Below are 21,304 nucleotides of genomic sequence, written 5' to 3' on the forward strand. Positions count from 1 at the left end.
GCCTCAATTTCCTCATCTATAAAATGGGGATAACATTTCTTGCAGTGTTGTCAGATAAGTTACATGATATAATGGCTATAAAGCACCTAGCCCATTACATTGAAATTGTGGATACTCAACAATTGCAACTCAGCTTCCTAAATATTAGCTTTGTTCTTCTTTTTGTATGTTTAATGACTCATTTAGAACTGAATCTCAGTATTTTTCTCTATTATGATGTATACTGTCATCTCTAGTCAAATTTTCTTTGTCCAAGAGTCTAGATATTACCAAATGATTTAATGCTCTAAATTATCTGTTCCAGCTTCTAGTCTGTAGGCAAGGGATTTCTGCACCTTTTGGCTCTCGGCGAGAAAAAAAGACATAGAAGGAGTCACGTAAGTTATTGTAAGAAATTGTTAGGAATGCTTAGCTGAATATATGCAGAAAAATAATTTCATTCTGAAATTCGTAATTTGTATTATTGATTTCAGTAGAAGTATATCACAAATCCGGTCAAGCAAGTTACTGTTTGTTCAGGACACTTAGAGACTAGGTAAGAGACTTCCAGCAGGTGCCTGAATTTACTTATTACTCACGCCCAGTTGTGCACAGTATGATCCTTCCTAGGCTCAGGCAGGCTGAGGACTCCTTTTCCTTCCTCTATCCAAGTTCCCTTCGCCTGAAACCTCTAGCTGACATCTTCTTTAGGGTACAACTGGATCACTATGTTGACAAAAGTCAGTTGGGCCTTCTTGAAAATTATATGAAATATCTAAAAGAACACCTCAAGAGTCCAAGCTTATTAAGAGTTCAGCAAATAAGAAATGTAATAAATTACCTCTCAGAATTCTCCTACTGCCATTTTCATCCCCCTCACTCCCCAGGAGTTATTTCAAATAATCTTACATGGAGTTCTAGTGACTTCAAACTCAGGTCAGCAAATGCATCTCCGAGTTGCCTTTGGGTATGCACCATCTGGAAAAGCTGGGTTGACAATGTCTGAGCCAGTTTTAGAATATTTTCATATTTCTTCTTGTTATCTCTTAATATATCAATCTGAGCTTCAAGTTCAAGGTCCACAGTTCTTGATCCACGGCCTAGCTTCTCAGAGATAATCTGCCGAGTGCACTGAAAGTGGAAAGATGTACTTTGTTTAGGAAGAAAAAAAGAACAAAAGAAAAAATAGTAATACAGCAGCCAAAGTACAAATGCTAGAGCACATGACATACACCATTTCTGGCTTCAAACAAACCAGCCCAACAAACTGAAAATTGTCAGCCCCCTTAGAAGTCCATCAGAACTCAGAAGGTAAATTTACCAGACATGTCAAATAACTATTACTAATCAGAGGAAGTTTTAAGACTTATCTAGCTAATTTATATCCTGCCAGGTGAGCTCTCTCACATAACCATCATTCAAGCTTTGTGCACAAGTATCTCAGCTGTTTTAGAGATTATTTAAAGCAACTGAGATACTTGGCATTGATTTATGAACAACACTGGACTATTAATATAGGTATAATAAGAATACCAAAATTCCACTCTCCTATTGGTTTCAAAAGCTTTTTTCCTTTCTATCTCCCCCTTAAATAGCTGTGTATATGTGTGTGAGTAGGAAGAATGAAGGGAAGAAAGGGAGAAGAAAGAAGAAGAAGAGGTGGGGAGGGAGGGGAGATGGGGAGGGACAGAGAAAGAGAACAGAGATTCCTGAATTATTCTTCTACTTTTGCCCAGATAGAGTAATATTAAATTATGTTACTCTTTTCTGTCCTAGAAATGATACAGGAACTTGTAATTTTTTTTAAAGTACCTAATTTCAGAGCACATGGAAATAAGTTTTCCAATAATTTTTGTTAGAAATAAAAAATTATAAGCAAATTCACTACTTAATAATACACTTTAAGGGTAACTACATAGGGCATTAATATACTCCTCATCATTTAAAGTTAACAAAAATATTCTAAAAAGTAGTAAATAAGTATTACAGTTTTTTAAATTTACAAACTTGCTCTTTTATCACCTCTTTCAAAGTTTTGGTTACAGAATTACTGTTTGTTGAAGAAATTAAAATAATGAACGAAATAAAAGGTGAATTTCCTCTTCCTTCCTTTAATCTGACTAAATAGTAGAAAACTATTAACAGCTTGATGGGTATAGTCTAGATGCTCCTTAAAATCTATATAATCACATATATAATATTTTTAAAGTAAACATGAAACTATGCTATGCTACACATAATATCCTGAGCATTTCTCGTCTAAAAACAAATCTCTTAAGACTTCTCCCCATCAATATGCATAAGTCTATATTTATCCTTTTAATGTTAGCATATTACATGTTACCCATATTTTTTCTACTTAAGATTGAAATGGATTTCTTCACACATTCTCTATTATCACCAATTAATGATCTTTATGAATAAACATTTTTTATAAAGGAGTTTTCTTTTAATAGAGAAATAACTACATAGAAAATGATAGGAATGGTGAGAGGCCAAACTCACAAAAGGGAGACAAAACTATTTCTACGGAAAACATACAGACACTTCTGGGAGATGAAAATCACAACAGGAGGAAAGTTTAACTGCAGATTTTGTGATCTTCATGAGAGAAACATCAGCAAGAAATAATATCTGAAATGGTAACAAGATAAAAGGAGATAAGCCACTCAATCTCACTTTTCATCCACACCAGGACTTTCCCTATGCAACATAATATTACCAGAGACATTTACTCTACTCGCAAGCCAAAGCATGTGGTCCCTTCCATAGCAACCCAGATATAATAGTCTGTTGAAAGTCAGGGGCCAGAACTCATTGAAGGGACTTGGTAGATTGGGCAAAACGAAAGAAACGTCTACTGTTGTCTGAATGGTCACTTTTTTCCACAGAAGTAACGGTTACAAGCAGACAGTAGGGTCAAAGGTTTAACGAGGAAATGCTTTTTGTTTCCTGGAAGCTATGGCAGTGGAAGAAGTAAGGCAACAGTGAATATGAGGCATAATAAGATAAATCTGGACACTTGAAACAAGTTTTGAAACTGAACTTACAGAGCTTGTAATCCAATATAGGTAACTAATCACTCTTAAGGAAATAAGAGTGCCACAGAGAGCCTATGTGGAGCTTTGTAAAGAAAACTGTAGTGAGAAAATACAAAATTGCTAGTCATTTCTCCACTCATTAAGGTCCCAGAGCAAGTTTCTCATATGACCACTGAAGGATAGATTTTTATTTAAGTTGCTTCCTAGTAAATACTGAAATTAAAATACAAAATTAGAGATCGGTATATATAATAAAGCAAGTTCAAAACAGAAGAGAATTAAGAATCTCAGTTCTTTACCCTTCTTCAAAATTCCTTAAAATGTAGATGACTTCCAATGAGCTGGTGGTCCTACTCAGTTTTCCATACTTATAAATTAAGAATTCATTTTGAAGCCATCAGGCCAAATAGACCAAAGTTAAAGGGGGGAAAAAGCAAAGGAAATGATTGCCCTACATGGACCTCCTACTTGGGGGAGGGCAGATAAACAGTGTACGAAACATGAATCATCATCGCGCACACCATGAATTTAAGACAGTCACTGTGTACTCTCAGTATTTAAATACCGCCAAAGCTTTATCTATAATGCAGAAAAAAAAAGAATTAAACCATTTAAGTACAAAGAAAAGAGTAATTTCATGGCAACAACTGACAGATATTAAAAGAGTTGTTAAGAGTGAAGGATAGGGAAGAAGGGAGCATAAAGGGAAATATAAGAAACTGAACAGGAGAAATAGGTCAATCAGTAAATACATAAGGCAATAGGATAAGAAAAACAAGAATGAAAGTTTAAAAGACACTAGCTTAAAGACCACAATTATTAATTTGATAAAGGTGTGAATACTGATGGTAAATTCTTAAACATCTAAAAAAAAGCACTGAATGTTTAGGAAAGATAACAGCGCTAAATGCTGAAACTGAGATTATTCTTAAAAAATAACAGGACTTCTAAAAGTACCCTATTCTACACTAGCAAAATTCAAAGCCAAACGAAAACAATAATAAACCAGAGTTCACCATTCACAATTATTCCTGCAGACGAGAATAATTAAGAAAATGAATATATTCTGGACTCACATTTTGTGAACAAAATCAAGTAGATTAAAATAATATTTCAGACGATAGACGCAAGGCCTAAACTTAAAAGCAGTCCTATTACATATTTGGTATTAATCACCAGGTTCGTCTTGGAGCCAAAATTAACAAACAATACAGGAAGTGCTAATATCCTCTTTGAGGAAAAGCCTTAAGCATTTGTTAGAGAATAAAACCAGACAGAAGACGTTAAAGGTAGGAATCATGAAGGAACTGAAGTCCAAGAAAGAGAAGATCAAAGTCATGGCCAGAACCAAGTTCCTCAAGAGTAAAATGGACAAAAAAGCACAGTCCTAAATCACCCAAATCAGAATCGTACTTGAAGGATTATCATATGACAATGAATATCCTACATTAGCTCACAATTTGGACCAAAAAGGTCAAAAAGCCACAAGATCAGAGAGTCATATGTCAGCCCACGCACACTGGGCTACAAACTCAATAAAATCACGTAAGCTAGAACTTTCTCTTTTGACTTAGACTGAGTTATCTAAACTAGTCCGATGAAAAAAATTTTTAGTTAAAAATAAAACTCAGAGAGAATGATAACTCCTTCACATAGTATTATGCCATGTGTACAACATTATGAAGACTGGTCATTTTCATTAACAGAAGTTTTAAGAATGTCTGAATGCAGTATGTTAATATAGAGATAACTACGAAATCTTAAAAACGATTCAACTCAGATTATTATACAGGTGAGAGACAGAAGAAGAGGAATAGATGATAAACACACACATATAGGTAACTAAGCGGATTTGGGGCTTGAACTATTTGTAATATATCAAATATAGTATAGATTAAATAATTTGCTTATTTGTTTTATGGAGAACATAAGAAAAATAACCACCAATTACTCCGAAGTAATACAACTAACTACTATGAAACTCTGAAATCCAACTCATTTGCTGTCTGTACAGTTAGTGCTTAGTTATCACAATAACATCAGAGAATCCCAAACTTTGGAAAACTAATACACCCCTCCTGACATTCAGTTGCTATAAAGTATCAAAAAGATGGAGGTGGGGGCAAACATAGCTATAGCATTTCTACAGCTAAAGGTATCCCCAGGCAATATATTTCTTCTTTAATTGTGTTGTCAATTAGTAAGAACTTTAGTAGCTTTTTTAATCTTTTGCTACTGATTTTTTAAATTACATTTATGCAAAGATCAATAAATACTTCATTTTCTAATTGTATTTTTACGTTTAAATGGGATTACTCTCTTCTATATATTCATATAGTTGGAAAATAATAATTTGAATAACATACAAATGACAATTCTTAGAGTTAGTTAGGGTGGAAACATTAAAAAGCAATCACAAACCTTGTAGGTGTTTAGACTCCACTTTCTAACAAGCTCTAACTTTTCCATTGCAGGATTTTTAGTTTCATCTGCTAGAATAACTGGCCCACTTTTTGTCTGTGTTCTCTGGCCACCTGCATGATCGTAACAAAAGATACAAATGTAAATCAGATAAAGACAAGTAGAGAAAGAAAACAGAACACTGATGCTGTTCAAATTAAACTACTTATTCATTTAAAGAAATAATGTTTCCACAAGGTAAATGACTAGGAATTCCTGGAATCATTTTGAGAATAATTTCCTAACACTTAAAACAAATTTTTGTCCATTAAACTCAAATACTATGTGGTTTGCCTGCCTTCTTAAAAAAAATGCTGCAATCAGCCTTCTTTTCTAAATAAGTTGCTGTTTGCTTTAAGAAAAACAAAGTTTCCACAATTACTCTTATAACCTAATGACCCTAGAAAAAACTGTCAGTAAAAATCTGAAAGGCCAAGTACTCTTCACAGTGATTTTTCACTGTACTACGTAGAACAGAGCAACAACAGATTGTTACTAGAACTTTGGAGGATTTTAAAAATACTGTAATTTTAAATAGTCATTAAAAATATCTTACCACCAGTCTGAGAGGCTGTGTTAAAACAAGACCTACATTGTACCTCGTTTTTTCTCGAGTCTCCCCTTCGAAAAAAGCCATAATTAATAAAGGCAGTATAAAGCCCTGACCATGTGCTGCTCCAACAATTAAGAAATTATTACATAAAAGCAACTCTATAACTATATAGTTCCTAATAGTAAAGTACCTTTCATAGAAGAAAATATCTAATAAACATCTATGATGCTAATGACTTGGGATAGACACCTTACAGTAATTTTAAAAAAAACAATAACATAAAGACAAGAGAAGACATTTTACAAAATGGTTTCAAAAAGTTAGCATCAGCAAGAATTTCTTTTCTTGCTCCTATAGCCAGACCAGCCTTCATCACATCTTTACTACAATCTAAGATTGAGTCAGTATATAAAATCAAACACATTTAAGAATTTACAAAATTCTCATAGAAACAAAATATAAAATATTAACATTTCATATAAAAAGAAATATAGAATTCAGCTTCCCCCATTTTTACAGTCCAGCAATATTAAAATACAGAGCATATTCAATGTAAAGAAATGGATTTTTCACAAGTATTTTCCACTGAGTGTAACTGGTAAATTACATAGTATTGTGTTGCAATCTGACAGCTATCAGTAAGCTGAAATTGAAAAAAAAGAAGACACAACCTTTTCTACTTGACTCATTCCAAATAATGAACACTCCAACTGTTGAAGGCTCCTTTTTTTGTTTAATTGAAAAAAGAGTTAAGAGCTGCAAAGCCGAGAGTTTAGGATCAAATAAGTAAATACATTTTCCAGGACAAAGAAAGGATGATTCAAAATGAATCACATTTTACAATGTTTTTAAATCTTAAAGTGAGTTAAATTTCAGGTTTGAAATACAGCCTAATAACTGAAAAGCCAGAAAGATAGGCTATGGCTAGACAGATGATTTCCCTTATTGTTAAAAAAAAACAGCAGCAGCCACCAAAAAAGCCAGAGTAACACACACCTAAGAATATAAGCAAGTGATTACGAAACTGAGTGAATTAGTTTAGCTTCAGCCTGTAGCAAGAAGGGCTTTATCCAATCAGTGCAGTGAATACCTGCAGGAACAATTAAATCACTTCCTTGTTGAGCCAGTCGACTAGCTGCCACCCTGCTAGGAGACATAACAGATGGCAATGGTGGTGCTGGGGAACCTGAAAAGGGCAGACATTTAACTGTGAAAATCCTTTTCTTCCTCCACATACTGTACATTTTGAATACAGGTTTACCAACATTTCCTTTAAAATATTCAAAAACTAGGATTAAAAGCTGCAGTTAATATATCTGCTTTCTTGCAGGAATGGACTAATAATAAATGGATGCCACTAGGCTGAGTTCTTGTATAAACTTTTCATCGAATTATTAAAACCAAACATCACACATAACTCTTAAGAAGAAACTGGGCAAGATTACTTCTAAACAGGACTTCACCTAGGCTTTGCTATTTCCAAATCAATTAAAACAATGTGATTAAAGTTCCATAGCTGAATGATTTAAAGCTCAAGTAAATATTTTATAACATGCTATCCTAACATAAGAAAGAATGCTCTTCAAGTAGAAATCCAAAGGCATGTAACGCTGTATCAAATTCATAATTAAAATTCACAGAAATGTGAATGAATCATGGCCTTCACAGAAATTGTAGCTGAAATTTTCCAATCATAAATTAAATATCACATAGTGTAGATCATTGCTGCTCACAGTATGGATGCGAGGAGCCTCCATTAGTTGTCACCTGGGAGCTCATTAGAAATGCAAAACTCAGACCCTGTCCCAGAACTAGTGGACCAGAATCTGCATTTCACATGGTCCTCACATGATTTTTATGTATTTGAAGTTTGAGAAGTGCTAAAATAGAGTGCTATTCTGATCATAAGAATCACTTCTGCAGCTTTTAAAACATACCTGGGACACTCCACAAGATCTGATCGTCAGTGAAGCAAGTATCTGTAGGGCTTTTTTGGGGGGATGACACTTTTAGCTTCATTATTCGATTGTTTTTTGGTTTCCATTAATTATTTATTAGACAAATAAAAACTGGATCTATTTAAGGTGTACAAAGTGATGTTTTGACATATATGTATACACTGTGAAATGATTACATCCATCACTTCACATAGTTACCTTTTGTGTGTGTGTGCTGAAAACACTTCAGATCTATTCTCTTAGCAATTTTAAGTACATAATACATTATTATTAACTATAGTCACCATGCTGTACATTATGAAACTATAGTTTTTTAAAAGCTACTTAGATTATTCTCAAACACAACTGAGTTTTAAGTTCTAACTCTGGGTTTGAAATTCTGGCTCTGTTTACCATACAGTATCAGGAATACCCCAGCAAATTACTTACCATCTCTGAGCCTTAGTTATCTACAAAGAAAAACTAGCTACCCAACATTGTTGCTAATGTCCAGCATTAAACTTAAAGAAAACTGCTATTTCCATTAATTTCTTTATTTTAAATTCTAAAGGCTACATATTTTTAGGGAAGTGATAATTAAAACCAAGTTGAAAAAATTATTAACATTCTTTCACATTTAGCTGAGTGTGTATCTTTCTTCTTTTAAATTGAAGTATAGTCAGTTTACTATGCTGTATCAATTTCTGGTATTCAGCATAATGTTTCAGTCATACATATACAATCATATATTTCTTTTCATATTCTTTTTCATTACAGGTTACTACAAGATATTGAATATAGGTTCTCTGTTGGCTGAGTATATTTTAATGTTTGTAAGATAATTTTATTTCAACTACATTCTTTCCCAGTCTCTAGAAAACATATAATGTGTCAAATTAATAGTTAAAATTTTCTAGTAAGACAGAATCAGAATCAACTTCCTCATATCACAGATATGAGTTCTGATCAGAAACAGTCACCAGTTCTAACATGAAAACCTATAGATTGAATCTAACATTAAAATCCAAACATGCAATAGATCTAGTAGATCAATGATATCTTTCAAAGTGAAAGATATCTGCTTTAAAAAAAAACAACTGTTGAACCATAAAATTAAAAACTGGGAAGGACAATGGAAATCAACTAGTCTAACATTAAACTACAGAAGAAATGGGGCCCAGAGAGGTAAAAACAGCTTCTTATTAGAGACTCAGATGTTCTGAACCCACACCATAGCATCTCCATTTTTCAATACAGAAAACACTAATCCATAAATTACTTGCTAAGTTGGAAGGCATTTAATAAGTTACCCAATCCAATGACCATTTTAAGCAAAGACTGTATCTCTAACATCCAAGGCACAAGGGTTTCTATTATATAAGGAAACCCTTATATAATATTCTATATTATATAAATAAAAAATGACTGCCGTAGTTTCATTTCTTGATGATCCCAGGAACAGAGCTCCGTTGTTCTAGTTATTACTGTTTATTAATCTTGCATGAGAAATAATCCCATGACACAACATGAGATATGTTGAATATATGTAACAAATGACACAGAACTTTCCAAACTAAAGTAGCAAAAGACATGGTGCTGGGGTAACTGGGTACTTCAACTGTTTGCTTTACTTTCAAGGGTAATTATTCTCTGTAACTTCAACCCTTTAAACCACTAATCTAAATTAGTTACTAAAATCATTCACAATAAATAACTAAATCATTCCAGCAAAAATAATTCTTAGAACTCTAGGCTTTTGCTGACTGACTAAATCTGAGAATTTAGCTCTGTTTCATCTCAAAAGTAGAAATTTGGGAATATGAGTATGTGTATGCAATGATCAAAACTCCATTAAAACAAAACTCAGGGGCTAGGTACACTTCACTTTTATGAGTTTTAATTTATTCATGATTTACATTATTATTGATTCTTCAATGTATTTGTTGGGCAGATTTCAACATTTGTTGTCATTAGGCTAAATTTAAGTATAATTTCTTCTAAATTTGCTCTAGAAATGGAAAAGCAAACGGTTAGTACTCTTACTGTAGTAATTGTTCAAGTAATAGAGTTATTATATTCTCATTCAGTTACTTTTCCAGAGAGCTAACATAGCCCCAACTCCTAACATTTTTTCATAAAACCCATTTCCTACATTTTAATCATGCTACTTTTTCTCATGTTCATTCCAATTTATCTATATATGTCTTAAAACAAGGGCACTTAACTACAACTTTCCAATAAATGCTTAAATAATCTAAGTATGGCAGAATGATTATCCTTTTATACACTGATTAACAATGTAGTTTAGGTTAAAAAATATTTTATAACATATGCACCTCAATGTTCATAGAAGCATTATTTACAATAGCCCAGATATGGAAGCAACCTAAGTGTCAGTTCTCTCAACAGATGAATACATAAAGAAGATGTGGAATATATATATATATATATATACAATGGAATATTACTCAGCCGTAAGAATGAGATTCTGCCATTTGCAACAACACGGATGGACCTAGAGGGTATTATACCTGGTAGAATAAGTCAAAGACAAATATTCTTGTTATCACTTACTTGAGGAATCTAAAAAATAAAATAAACCAATGTATATAACAAAACTGAAACAGACTCACAGATACAGAGAACAAACTAGTGGTTACCAGGGGAGAGAGGGAGAGGAGGAGAGGGGTGCAAAGGTCTAGGATTAAGAGGAACAAACTACTATGTATAAACTAAATAAACTACAAAGATAAATTGTACAGCATAGGGAAATAAAGCCATTATTTTGTAGTAACTTTAAAACAAAGAGACATAAATTACTGCCATTATCATAAAACGTATTTTTTATTCCAATTTAAAGGATTAGGATGCATTTATAAGCAAGTGAAACTGACTGGCATTTTCATGCTTATGCACAGCAGGTGATAATGGCCAGCTGATTTCGATTACTGTATAATATTATTCCACTTAAGGGCAAAAGGATAACACCAAATGTCATCTAAATAATTTCACTGAAAACACTTAAAATATGTTAATAGTAAAAGTACTTTTTAATTCTATATTGACATTTAAATTTGGAAATTGGTGATTGGTCCAAAAATGTTGTCACATTATGCAAAGCCAGCCTTATATCTTTAAGTATTCATTTTAGGCAATCAGTTAACCTTTTCAAATTCAAAGTTAACCCCTAAATAAGGACACCACAACGCTACACAATGACTACTGATATATTGACATGTATGTTCCTTTCTATACCTTTATTTTTCCGAACCTAAGAACGAAAAGTAGGGGCATGGGTACAACTCAGTGGTGGAGCACAAGTTTAGCATGCAGGAGGTCCTGCATTCAATCCCCAGTACCTCCACTTAAAAAAAAATTTTAAGAATGAAAAGGGGAAAAAAATGATGTCACTAGACAGCCCATTCATTTTACAGCCCAGAGTAGAAGGTATTATACCGGGTTATCTTAAATGCCTAGTTTCAGGATCTGTTTAGCAAAGAATACATTTCAAAATATAAATTGTTTTTGATTGAAGTACTGGCCATTGGTGTAATAAAAATATAGAATACCATCATCCGCAAGAGGGCTAAGGATTACAAAGGCATGGAGATATTTTTTTCATTTAGCAAAATTATAATGTAGTATTAAGATTGTTACACTTCACTAAGCATGAACCACAGCTGCCACTTTTATAGCTCCATCAAGAAAACAATCCATTTTGCATCCAATTGTGCACATGATTTTATTTTCACTTCACTTGTGTGAAATGAAAAAACACCTAAACAAGGTTATTATAGGCAAGAGCATTAAAAAAAAAAGAGGTGTTTTTCTTTATATTAAAAGTAGACATATATATATATATATATATATGGAATGTGTGCAGAAAAGAGCTAAAATAGCAGGTCTAACTACTTATCCTTAAACAGACCAGCTTACAAAAAACTAGCCCTCGGTTGGCATCTGAGAACTTTAATTTTGGGTTGATTGCCTCCATTCCCAGAATGGTTAAGCCTCGCTCACTATGCTTCAACTGTTTATACTAACCGTGTGGTTTATGCTTTCCTTCTGGGAGTCTGGAATCTTTGTACACGCTAGGCAGAGGGTGCCTAAGTGAGCAGTTTCCAGCAAAAATCCTGGGCATCGAGTCTCTAATGGCCTTCCCTGGTTAGCAACATTTCATATTTGTTATCACAACTCTGCAGGGAGAATTAGGTATGTTCCATGTGACTGTACTAGCAACAGACCCGTGCAGGCTTATGCCTTGTTTTCCCAGACTTTTGCTCAGGCATCCTTTGCCTTTGCTAACTGTACTAATCACAGCCTGGAGTATGACTACAGACTGAGTCCAGCGAGTCCTCTCGGCAAATTATTGAATCTGAGGGTGGTCTTGGAGACCTCCTACACAGAAAGTATAGTAAGAAAAAGAAAAGTTTCATTTTCCTAATTGCTTTGAAATAGGAAATATGTATTTATACAAACCAATACTGGCTTATAGTTACACATTTTGTGGTTACAGTTAAAATAATTTAAATCTGCATTCCTTATGTAATTTTTGAGTTTTTATTTCAGTATTTTAAATTCAATTATTAAATAATAACCAGCAAAATTATGAACAATGATCTATTTACATAAAGATGACTACTAAAAAGAATTCCTAAATTATTTAAATTGAAGAGAAAAAGGATTATGTTTATAGTCAGTGTTTTATCATGGCATTAAAGGGGTCAATTCTTGTATTTTATTAATAAAGGTAGCACTTAGTGAACTTCTCCCACCCTCCACACAAGCCATCTTTAAAAATAATGAGTTCCTTACCTTGAAATGCTCCTGCTTCAATAACTCCCTCTTTGGTACTGTCAAAGCCGTGAGATGTGATCTGGGTTTCTGAGAGACCAAGTCCAGCTGGTAATGAGCACTTCAAATCCTTAGCAGCATTTGAATAAAAAAGAAAATCTTGTAAAAACTCTCATATTCCATAACTTAATTGTTCAGCTTAATTGTGTCCTTTTAATAACACCTTTAACTATTTTTCTCTCTTCTATGTAGCATATCCTTATGCTGTCATGGCACTCTGTAATGATGTATAATCAGCAGCAAACTCAGCAAGATTTGCTATTAAGAGGTGTAGTGTATACCAAATACAAAATACTTTCATCATTTTAGAACTAAGCATCAGACAGATATTAAGATTCAATTTCAAATTTCTAATCTACTGATACACCAGGAAAATCATTTTAAAGAACAGAAGTAAGATGGCTAAAATGTCATGTCTAATATTAAAAAACTGATATCTAATATAATCATGATGAGTCTGGCTAATGTTCAGTATAAATAAATCATTAACTTGCAATATTAAATTTCCCTTTGATTTCAAGGCTAGTTAGGTAAACAGGGCTTCTCTCACTTCAAACAGAGTGAGGTAAAGGAAATTGTCTGCAACTTAGATTTACATTAAACATGGATGTTAGCCAAACTAATTGCAAGTTAGCTTGTAACTGTAATAAATGGAGTAATATCTGACATTCAGTCTTATAGTAACAGAAAAGAGAGGAAGCCAAAACACACAGATTTCCAGTTAGAAGTCTTTTCTTTCCTCTGGCTTAGGTATGAGGAATTACCCAATTTTCATAATCAGAGTCTATGAATAGATCCTATTGTTTTTTTTACAACAATGACACGTTAGTGATGCATTAAAATATAAATGCCTTTGAAATCCTTTCTTAATACTCTATCCCACCACATACAATGTACAGTTATAATCTGAAAACTCAGAGTTAACATTTTGAGTTTTCCAATTTGCAAAGTCAAAACTTAAGAGATACAATCTCTCATAATTGACAAGTGTTGAGAAGGGCTTTTCTTGAGAAGCTCATTCATTTTGCCTAGGTAAATTACTTGATTGGTATGGTGGACCCTGAATTAATGACTAATGAAGTTAATTCTCATTTTACGTGATTTATCAAAGAGCATTTGACACAGGTGACTGTTCTCTCCTTATTACATTTTCAACCCCCAGCTTCAGGACACTCCTATTTTCCTCTTATGTCATTTGATATGTGCTATTGTCTCCTTTGCTGATTCCTCCTCATCTCCCCAACTTCCAAATCCTGGAGTGCCTGGGCTTCAGTCAGAGGATTTTTTCTCCTGTCCTCATGTCTTGGATGATCTTATTTATTCCCTCCGGCTTTAAAAATCACCTATACATTGACAACTCCAAAATTCATGTCTTACCTGGGCCTCCTTCTATAGTAATATCTAATTACATACTTCACACTTGTTATTTCTACTTGGATATCACATAGGCACCTCAAACTTAGTATGTCCCAAACAGACTGATTCCACAGTAAATCCCCACTCTCAACAGACAGAACAAAATACTACTACCTATAGTTTCTACTCTTTTCAGTTAATGGCATCTCTACTACCAAAATATTACCAAAAAATCTTAGAAGTTACCTTTGACTCTTCTTCCTCTCTTATACCCATATCCAAACCATCAGCAGCAGATCCTATTAGATTTACCCTCAAAATATATCCAGGATCAAAACAACTCTCACCACCTCCACTGCTTCCACCCCGGTCTAAGCCAGCATCATATTTCACCCGGATTATTCAAAGTGCCTTCCAATTGTTTCCCTCTTTCTATCCGTGACACAGACCTCTAACTCCACACATCAATCAAAGTTATTCCCTAGACAAAACTCTCCAGTCTCACTAGAAGTAAAATCCAGACTATTAAATGTTCTCAAAGGATTACATGGTTTGACTTCATGTCAAACACCATACAGACTAAAAAGTTGCTATAACAATAGGATTGCTTTTGTAGATACTGACAGGCATATGCAGAATAGATAAACAAGATTATACTGTATAGCACAGGGAAATATATACAAGATCTTGTGGTAGCTCACAGCAAAAAAAAAATGTGACAATGAATATATGTATGTTCACGTATAACTGAAAAACTGTGCTCTACACTCGAAATTGACACAACATTGTAAAATGACTATAACTCAATAAAAAATGTTAAAAAAATAGGATTGCTTTAAATTTAATGAGTTATCTGCTTATTCTTACTATGTTGAACTTTCTGGGCAAGGAAAAAGATAAGGTACAGTCCTTGCCTCCCTGGAGAGACAAGATACACAAACATTAATATAAAAGTTGAACTTGGTGCCAAAGTAAAGACAGTATCAGCAGCATTCAGAACAGGGACTAAGTTCATGAGAACCGAACAGGAAAGGAGAAAGTACTGCTTGAGCTCTGGAACATAAAGCATTTACTCACTGAGTCAACATTTAATGAGCACCCAGTTCAAGACAGCCACTGCTCTAGACACTACAGATACAGCAGTGCAGGAAACAGACCAAGTCTGCCCATTAGACTCACAGGAGGCATCGGGGAAGGAGGAGACTGAGAGCGAGTAACTGCATCACAGGTAATAGTAAGTGCTGTAACAAGCACAGCTGATCCTTGAACAACACAGGTTTGAACTGCGTCTCCTTTTATGCTTTTTTTAATAAATATGTTTGTACAACAGTGCTACATAATCCCAGGTGGCTGATTCCTCCGATGCTGAATTGCAGATATGAAGGGCTGAAGGTAAAGTTATATGAAAATTCAACAGCAGGGAGGGTGCGTGTCTCAACCCATGGTTCAGGGGTAAACTGTAGTAAGTAGTAAGCTTGTTTGTTTAATGCAGGATAAAGAGGGATACAGAGTGACAGGCAAAGGGTGCTTCTTTAGATGGGATACTCAGGGAAGGTCACTCTGAAGAGGTAAAATGTGGGCAGAATTCTGAACAAAGTGAGGGAATGAGCCATGTGGCTAAGTAGGGAAACAACGACTTAAAATGTAAAACGATGTTCTAGCTCTTAATTGAATGGTAGACATATAGGTATTCACTGCACTGTGAATTCACTTCACTAAAATATAACTATGTACTTTTAAAGTACATAATTCAGTGGCTTTTGGTATATTTACAGTTATATAGCCATCACTACTATCTAATTATAGAACATCTTTATCACCCCAAAAACAAACTCTGCACCCATGAGAAGTCACTTTCCATTACTACCCTTCACCAGCCCCTGACAACTACTAATCTACTTTCTGTTTCTATGAATTTGCTTACTTTGGATAGTCATATAAATGGAATCATATACTATGTGTCTTATAGTATACTATTTTTAAGGTTCATTCATTCATATTGTAGCATATATCAGTAGTTCATTTCTTTTCATGGTAGAATACTATGCCGTTGTTTATTTACAATTTGTATATCCATTCATTAGCTGATAGCTATTTGGACTGTTTCCACTTTTTCACTATTATGAATCATGTTGCTATGGACATTATTGTATATGTTTTTGGCTAGGTCATATAGTAACTGTATGTTTAACTTTTTCAGGAATTGTCAGACTGTCTTCCAAAAGGGCTACACCATCTTACATTCCCAAAAGCAAAGTATGAGGGTTCCAATTTCTCCACATCCTCATCAATACTTGTTAGTATCTGTCTTTTTGATAACAGCCATCCTAGCAGGTAGGAACTAGTATCTCACTAAAGTGTTGATATATAGTTCCTTAATGACTAATGACGTTGAACATCTTTTCATATGCTTATTGGCATTTGTATATCTTCTTTGGAGAAACGTCTATTTCGATTTTCTGACCCATTTTTAAGTGGGTCATTTACCATTTTACTGTTGAGTTGTTAAGAGAAAAATCACTTATCAGACATGATTTATAAATATTTTTTCCCATTCTGTCAACTGCCTTTTCACTTCCTTCATGGTGTTCTTTAAAACACAAAAGTTTTAAATTTTGACAAAGTCTAATTTATTTATTTTGTTGTTTTTCATGCTTCTGGTTTCATATCTAAGAAACTAAAGTGCCTAATCTGAGGTCATAAAGATTCACAATTATGATTTTCTTCTAAGAGTTTTATAGTTTTAGCTCTTACGTTTAAGTCTTTGCTCCATTTTGAGTTAATTTTAGAGTATGGTGTGAGGGCTGGGTTCAACTTCATTTTTTGCACATGGATATCCAGTTGTCCGAGCACCATTTGTTAAAGGCTATTCTTTCGACACTGAAATATGTCTTGACAACCTTGTTGAACCTCAACTAACCATAAATATAAGGGTCTATTTCTGTACTCTCAATTCTGTTTCACTATCTGTATGTCTTCCTTATGCCAGCACCATACTGTGACTGTGTTGATTACTGTAGCTTTGTGGTAGGTTTTGAAATTAGAAGTAGTGAGTCCTACAACTCTGTCCTTTTTCAAAACGCTCTGGGTATTCTGCATCCTTTGCATTTACATATAATGTTAGTCAATTTCTACAAAAAAAGCTAGCTTGGATTTTAACAGAGATTGTGTTGAATCTGATTGATGTGAGGAGCACTGCCATCTAAACAAATTAAGCCTTCTGATTCATGAACATGAGATGTCCTTCCATTTATTTAGATCTTCTTTAACTTCTCTCCACATGTTCTATAGTTTTTAGGGTACAAGATTAGCACATATTCCTGAGTATTTTCTTATTTTTGATGCTATTGTAAATGGAACTATTTTCTTAAATTTGTTTTCAGATTATTTATTCCTAGAGCAGGGAAATAAAATTGAACTTTGCATATTGCTCTTATATCCTACAACTATGCTGAACTTATTAGTTTTAATAGGTTTTTTTGGTGTGTGGATTCTTTAGGATTTTCTATATACAAGGTCACGTTGCCCACAAACAGAGATAGTTTTACCTCTTCCTTTCCAATCTGTATGTCTTTTATATGTATTCTTATTTTTTATACCTTATATATGTTATCAACACTCTTTTATATCCAGTATTTGATAAAAGCTTTTTTGAAAAAAAAGAGTAGTGGTAAAACCAATGTACACTTAACATCTAGAGTTTTTCATTAGCAAGACCAAAAAGACCAAAAGCGAACTCTTTGTTAGATAATCAATGGAGATTATCCAATCCAATCCAAATAAAATTTAATAAACATAAAGTAACACCACAACAACATAATAACATACAAACAAGCTGCAAAGATTTATTCTTGCTTTCTTTACCTTAATTAGAGTCCCTCATGAAATCACCTCTTGAATTCTGTATGGCATACTTTAAAAATGTTAATCAATAGCAACGACTCTCAAATCACTTTTTAAAGTTTGTGACAGTCTCATCAAGTATCAGCTATTACTAGAAACATGAAAGACCTGGAAAGGTAATTCAGATGACCTCATCTGAATACTAGCTTTCTTATCTAGTTGGCTATGTGATCCTGGGCAAGTACTTAAAAACTTTCTTGGCCCCTGTTAGCTCAGCTGTAAAAAGAGGCTAAAATTACTCCAGAGTATTATGAAAATTAGATGAGGTAATATGGGCAAGGTACCCTGTACATATTTCTAGGCACTCACTTAATATTAGCTATCCCTCTCCCCTATTACAATCATCTTTACAACTAATTAGTGCTATTACTATTAATTAGAATAGTAAACGTTTCTCGAGCACTTACTATGTGCCAGGATTGTTCTAAGCACTTTACGTACAGGCAGTCCTCACCTTGCATGACAGTGCAAGATCAAGACTGTAAAAACGACCAAGCATGTGGAAACCACGCAGACTGATTAAAGGGAACAAGTGATTATTCCATGACCTTTAAAAATTCTCGTCAAAATGTAAAAAGTCCTTCCTTGTTTATGTTGTTAAGCTGGGCTTCAATAAGTTTTTCTGGCTCAAATCTAGAGTCTCTCAAACAGCGGCAGTGTCAACAAGCTTATGGTCAGCTGTTTCTTCTATCACTTCATTTAGGTTTGACTTGAACTTCACTTCTTCCATTGTTACCACTTTTCATTTCTTTGCTGCACTTCTATCTTTGTTCACCCATTCCCTTTGGATTATCTATTTCTGGAAAACGTCACATGAATTTATGACCAGGAGACAAGGTGGTAACACAGCCACATGATTTGCTGTCTGTTTGTGAAATGAATAACAGATACACAGTGACCAACTGCCAAGAGACTTTGGAAGAAATGACATGATTAGTCAATAATCACGATATGCATCTGTTACTTACATGTTGATTTATGGACTTGAGTGTTAGCAGGGAAGTTTGTACTTTATACAATTACAGTTCACACACTGTGGTGACAGAAGTTTGAGCTGTGTTATTGGAGACTGGTATTCTTCAATTAAACCATGGTAACTGAAATTAATGCATTTTGGAACTATACAGAGCAGGAACTGCCTTGTATTATCTCATTTAATCTTGACAATAATAGTTTAATTGGTATTTTCACTACTCTTTTACAGATGAGAAAACTGGAACACTGAAAAATGGCACTTAGTTACCAAGCTTCAAGAAACAAAATTAACTGTAATGTAAATAGCTACAAGCAACTTATTAGTCTTAGAATTTATTTTGGTTAGTATGTGTACTAAAAAAATTATTTAAAAAATACCTTTTAAAAAATCATTATTTCAGAATCTGCTGAAGTTTAAACACACACTAATGCAAATACATTCTCATTTTGTGATTTTCAACTAGTTTAAAACATGAGTAACTTTCTTTCCATTTCACTTACTTCCTAACATCACTTATAACCTTTTGTCACAATATCCTTTTCATCTGAGTATTGTTTTGGAGAACACTTAGAATTAAAAAGAAAATTCTTTACATCCAGTTTTATTTACTTCTTATTTCTACCAAATCTCTGAGTCTGTTCATTTGGTTGAATAAATGATCTTTACCGTTCCAGTTTATTTTTTTAGTACACTAATACATTAAATCAAACGGTTTCCAGTTTTAAATATTAGTGATCCTTTTATTCATATTTACATTAAAACCAGATAATGTTTTCTCTCTGAAAGACAAATACACCACTTACAAAATAAATAATGTCAAACCACCAAAATATTTCTTAAACTTTGCAAGTTTGGTCATTAAGCTCAATTATTTATAGAGTGATTTCCCTGGTTATTGCTTTGTTCAAGCCTTGAGAGCTTTTTAGCTCTCCTTAAGATAAAAAGTATCAAAGATATCTCTCAAAATGAGGGATTAAAAAAACCACAGACATACACGTGACAGAGAGGTTCAGAAGAGTCGTGTTTGCTGTGCTCTTAGAACTTAGCTGAAAGAACATTATTCATTTTGAATCATCTGTCCTGTCACAAAATATTGTGTAAATTCCCAGAAAAGAGATCCAGTAGTAGTAGCTGGGGAGAGGGGAGCGAGTACCAGGTTAAATAGTAAATATGGTGGACATGTCTCATTACCTAAGCTTTCAAGAATTTAAAAGGTGCTCCCATCCTGTCATGCACGGCCTCTGGAAGAAACAACTTCTAGCCGTCTGAGGATGTTACGTTTCACTCAGACCCCCCAGTGGTCTCCCAAGGATCCTCTACTCAACGAACAAAAGTGCTTCCAGAAAAAAACCTCATGTCCTTTACGTAAAACAGCTGTAAAATCTGAAAAGCACTAAGGCCTTCTTTGCCTAAACTGTTACTAATAGAAGGAACCTAACCAAAAGTGGTACAAATAGGTCTATTCATATTCTGAACAGAATTATCATTTTGATAGTGGTCTGGCAGCTAAGTTGCTGCAACACAAAAGGACACGGGCTAGGAGAGAGGAATGCATGACTTGTGAGAAAACACTCAGTATTTTATGAGCTTGTTGACTGTTTTTTGTAAAATACACATTCTCTAAATAATATAATTTGGCCTCATAATTCACAGAAATCTAAAATGTGTCTTTACATAACCCTCATGAATTTCTAAAGTGTCTGTTACAAGGTTGTGCTTAGCTTAGTAACTTTTACAATATCTGCTACTGCACTTACGCCTATAGTTTCCAGAATGTATTTCAGAGACAATGAGCCCATTTATAACCAACAACATAAAATCCCTAATTTGCATTTTTATGTCGCTGACATTCGCCTCAACGTTTAAGACTCTGCAAAGTTGTGCTTCACAATTGTACAATAAAATGGAATAAACCTATAGTTAACTTTCTATTCAAGCTACTAGGATAATGCTGGAGTATTTAATAGTTTTAAAAATAAATCTTCAAACAATTAAAATGAAACAAAATATAATGCTTTTGGCAAAAAAGTTTCATGTATAGTTTAAGTCCTTTTCAAAGGATACAAAATAATACTTATAGTTACAGCTTCGTAGGCTGTGAAGGGGTGCTCATTTTCAACCAAAATAACTTGCCTCCATTTACATTTTAACCGAGGTAAAAAAAGAATGAGGTTAAATGTGTAACTTTATAATTTAGCACTAAAGTTGGTGCAATATCAATACTTAAATGTTCAGCAAATTTGCT

The 21,304-nt window shown here is 33.8% G+C and overlaps 1 protein-coding gene across 5 annotated transcripts in view; it reads right to left on the reverse strand.

Moving 5' to 3' along the window:
- Positions 1 to 21,304, reverse strand: part of ARFIP1 (ADP ribosylation factor interacting protein 1) — a 110,722-nt gene that overhangs the window by 40,422 nt on the left and 48,996 nt on the right. For 4 of the 5 annotated variants that reach the window (XM_031464618.2, XM_010992519.3, XM_031464610.2 and 1 more), the window contains 4 exons: positions 12,786 to 12,894; positions 7,124 to 7,219; positions 5,442 to 5,554; positions 889 to 1,110 (listed from right to left, as the gene is read on the reverse strand). In XM_031464618.2, coding sequence (XP_031320478.1) covers positions 889 to 1,110; positions 5,442 to 5,554; positions 7,124 to 7,219; positions 12,786 to 12,894 — 540 coding nt within the window. The remainder of the gene's footprint in view (positions 1 to 888; positions 1,111 to 5,441; positions 5,555 to 7,123; positions 7,220 to 12,785; positions 12,895 to 21,304) is intronic. The other variant, XM_064489470.1, reaches the window with a different exon arrangement.

The sequence above is a fragment of the Camelus dromedarius genome, chromosome 1 (genome assembly GCF_036321535.1).
Source record: "Camelus dromedarius isolate mCamDro1 chromosome 1, mCamDro1.pat, whole genome shotgun sequence".
Lineage (NCBI taxonomy): Eukaryota > Metazoa > Chordata > Mammalia > Artiodactyla > Camelidae > Camelus > Camelus dromedarius.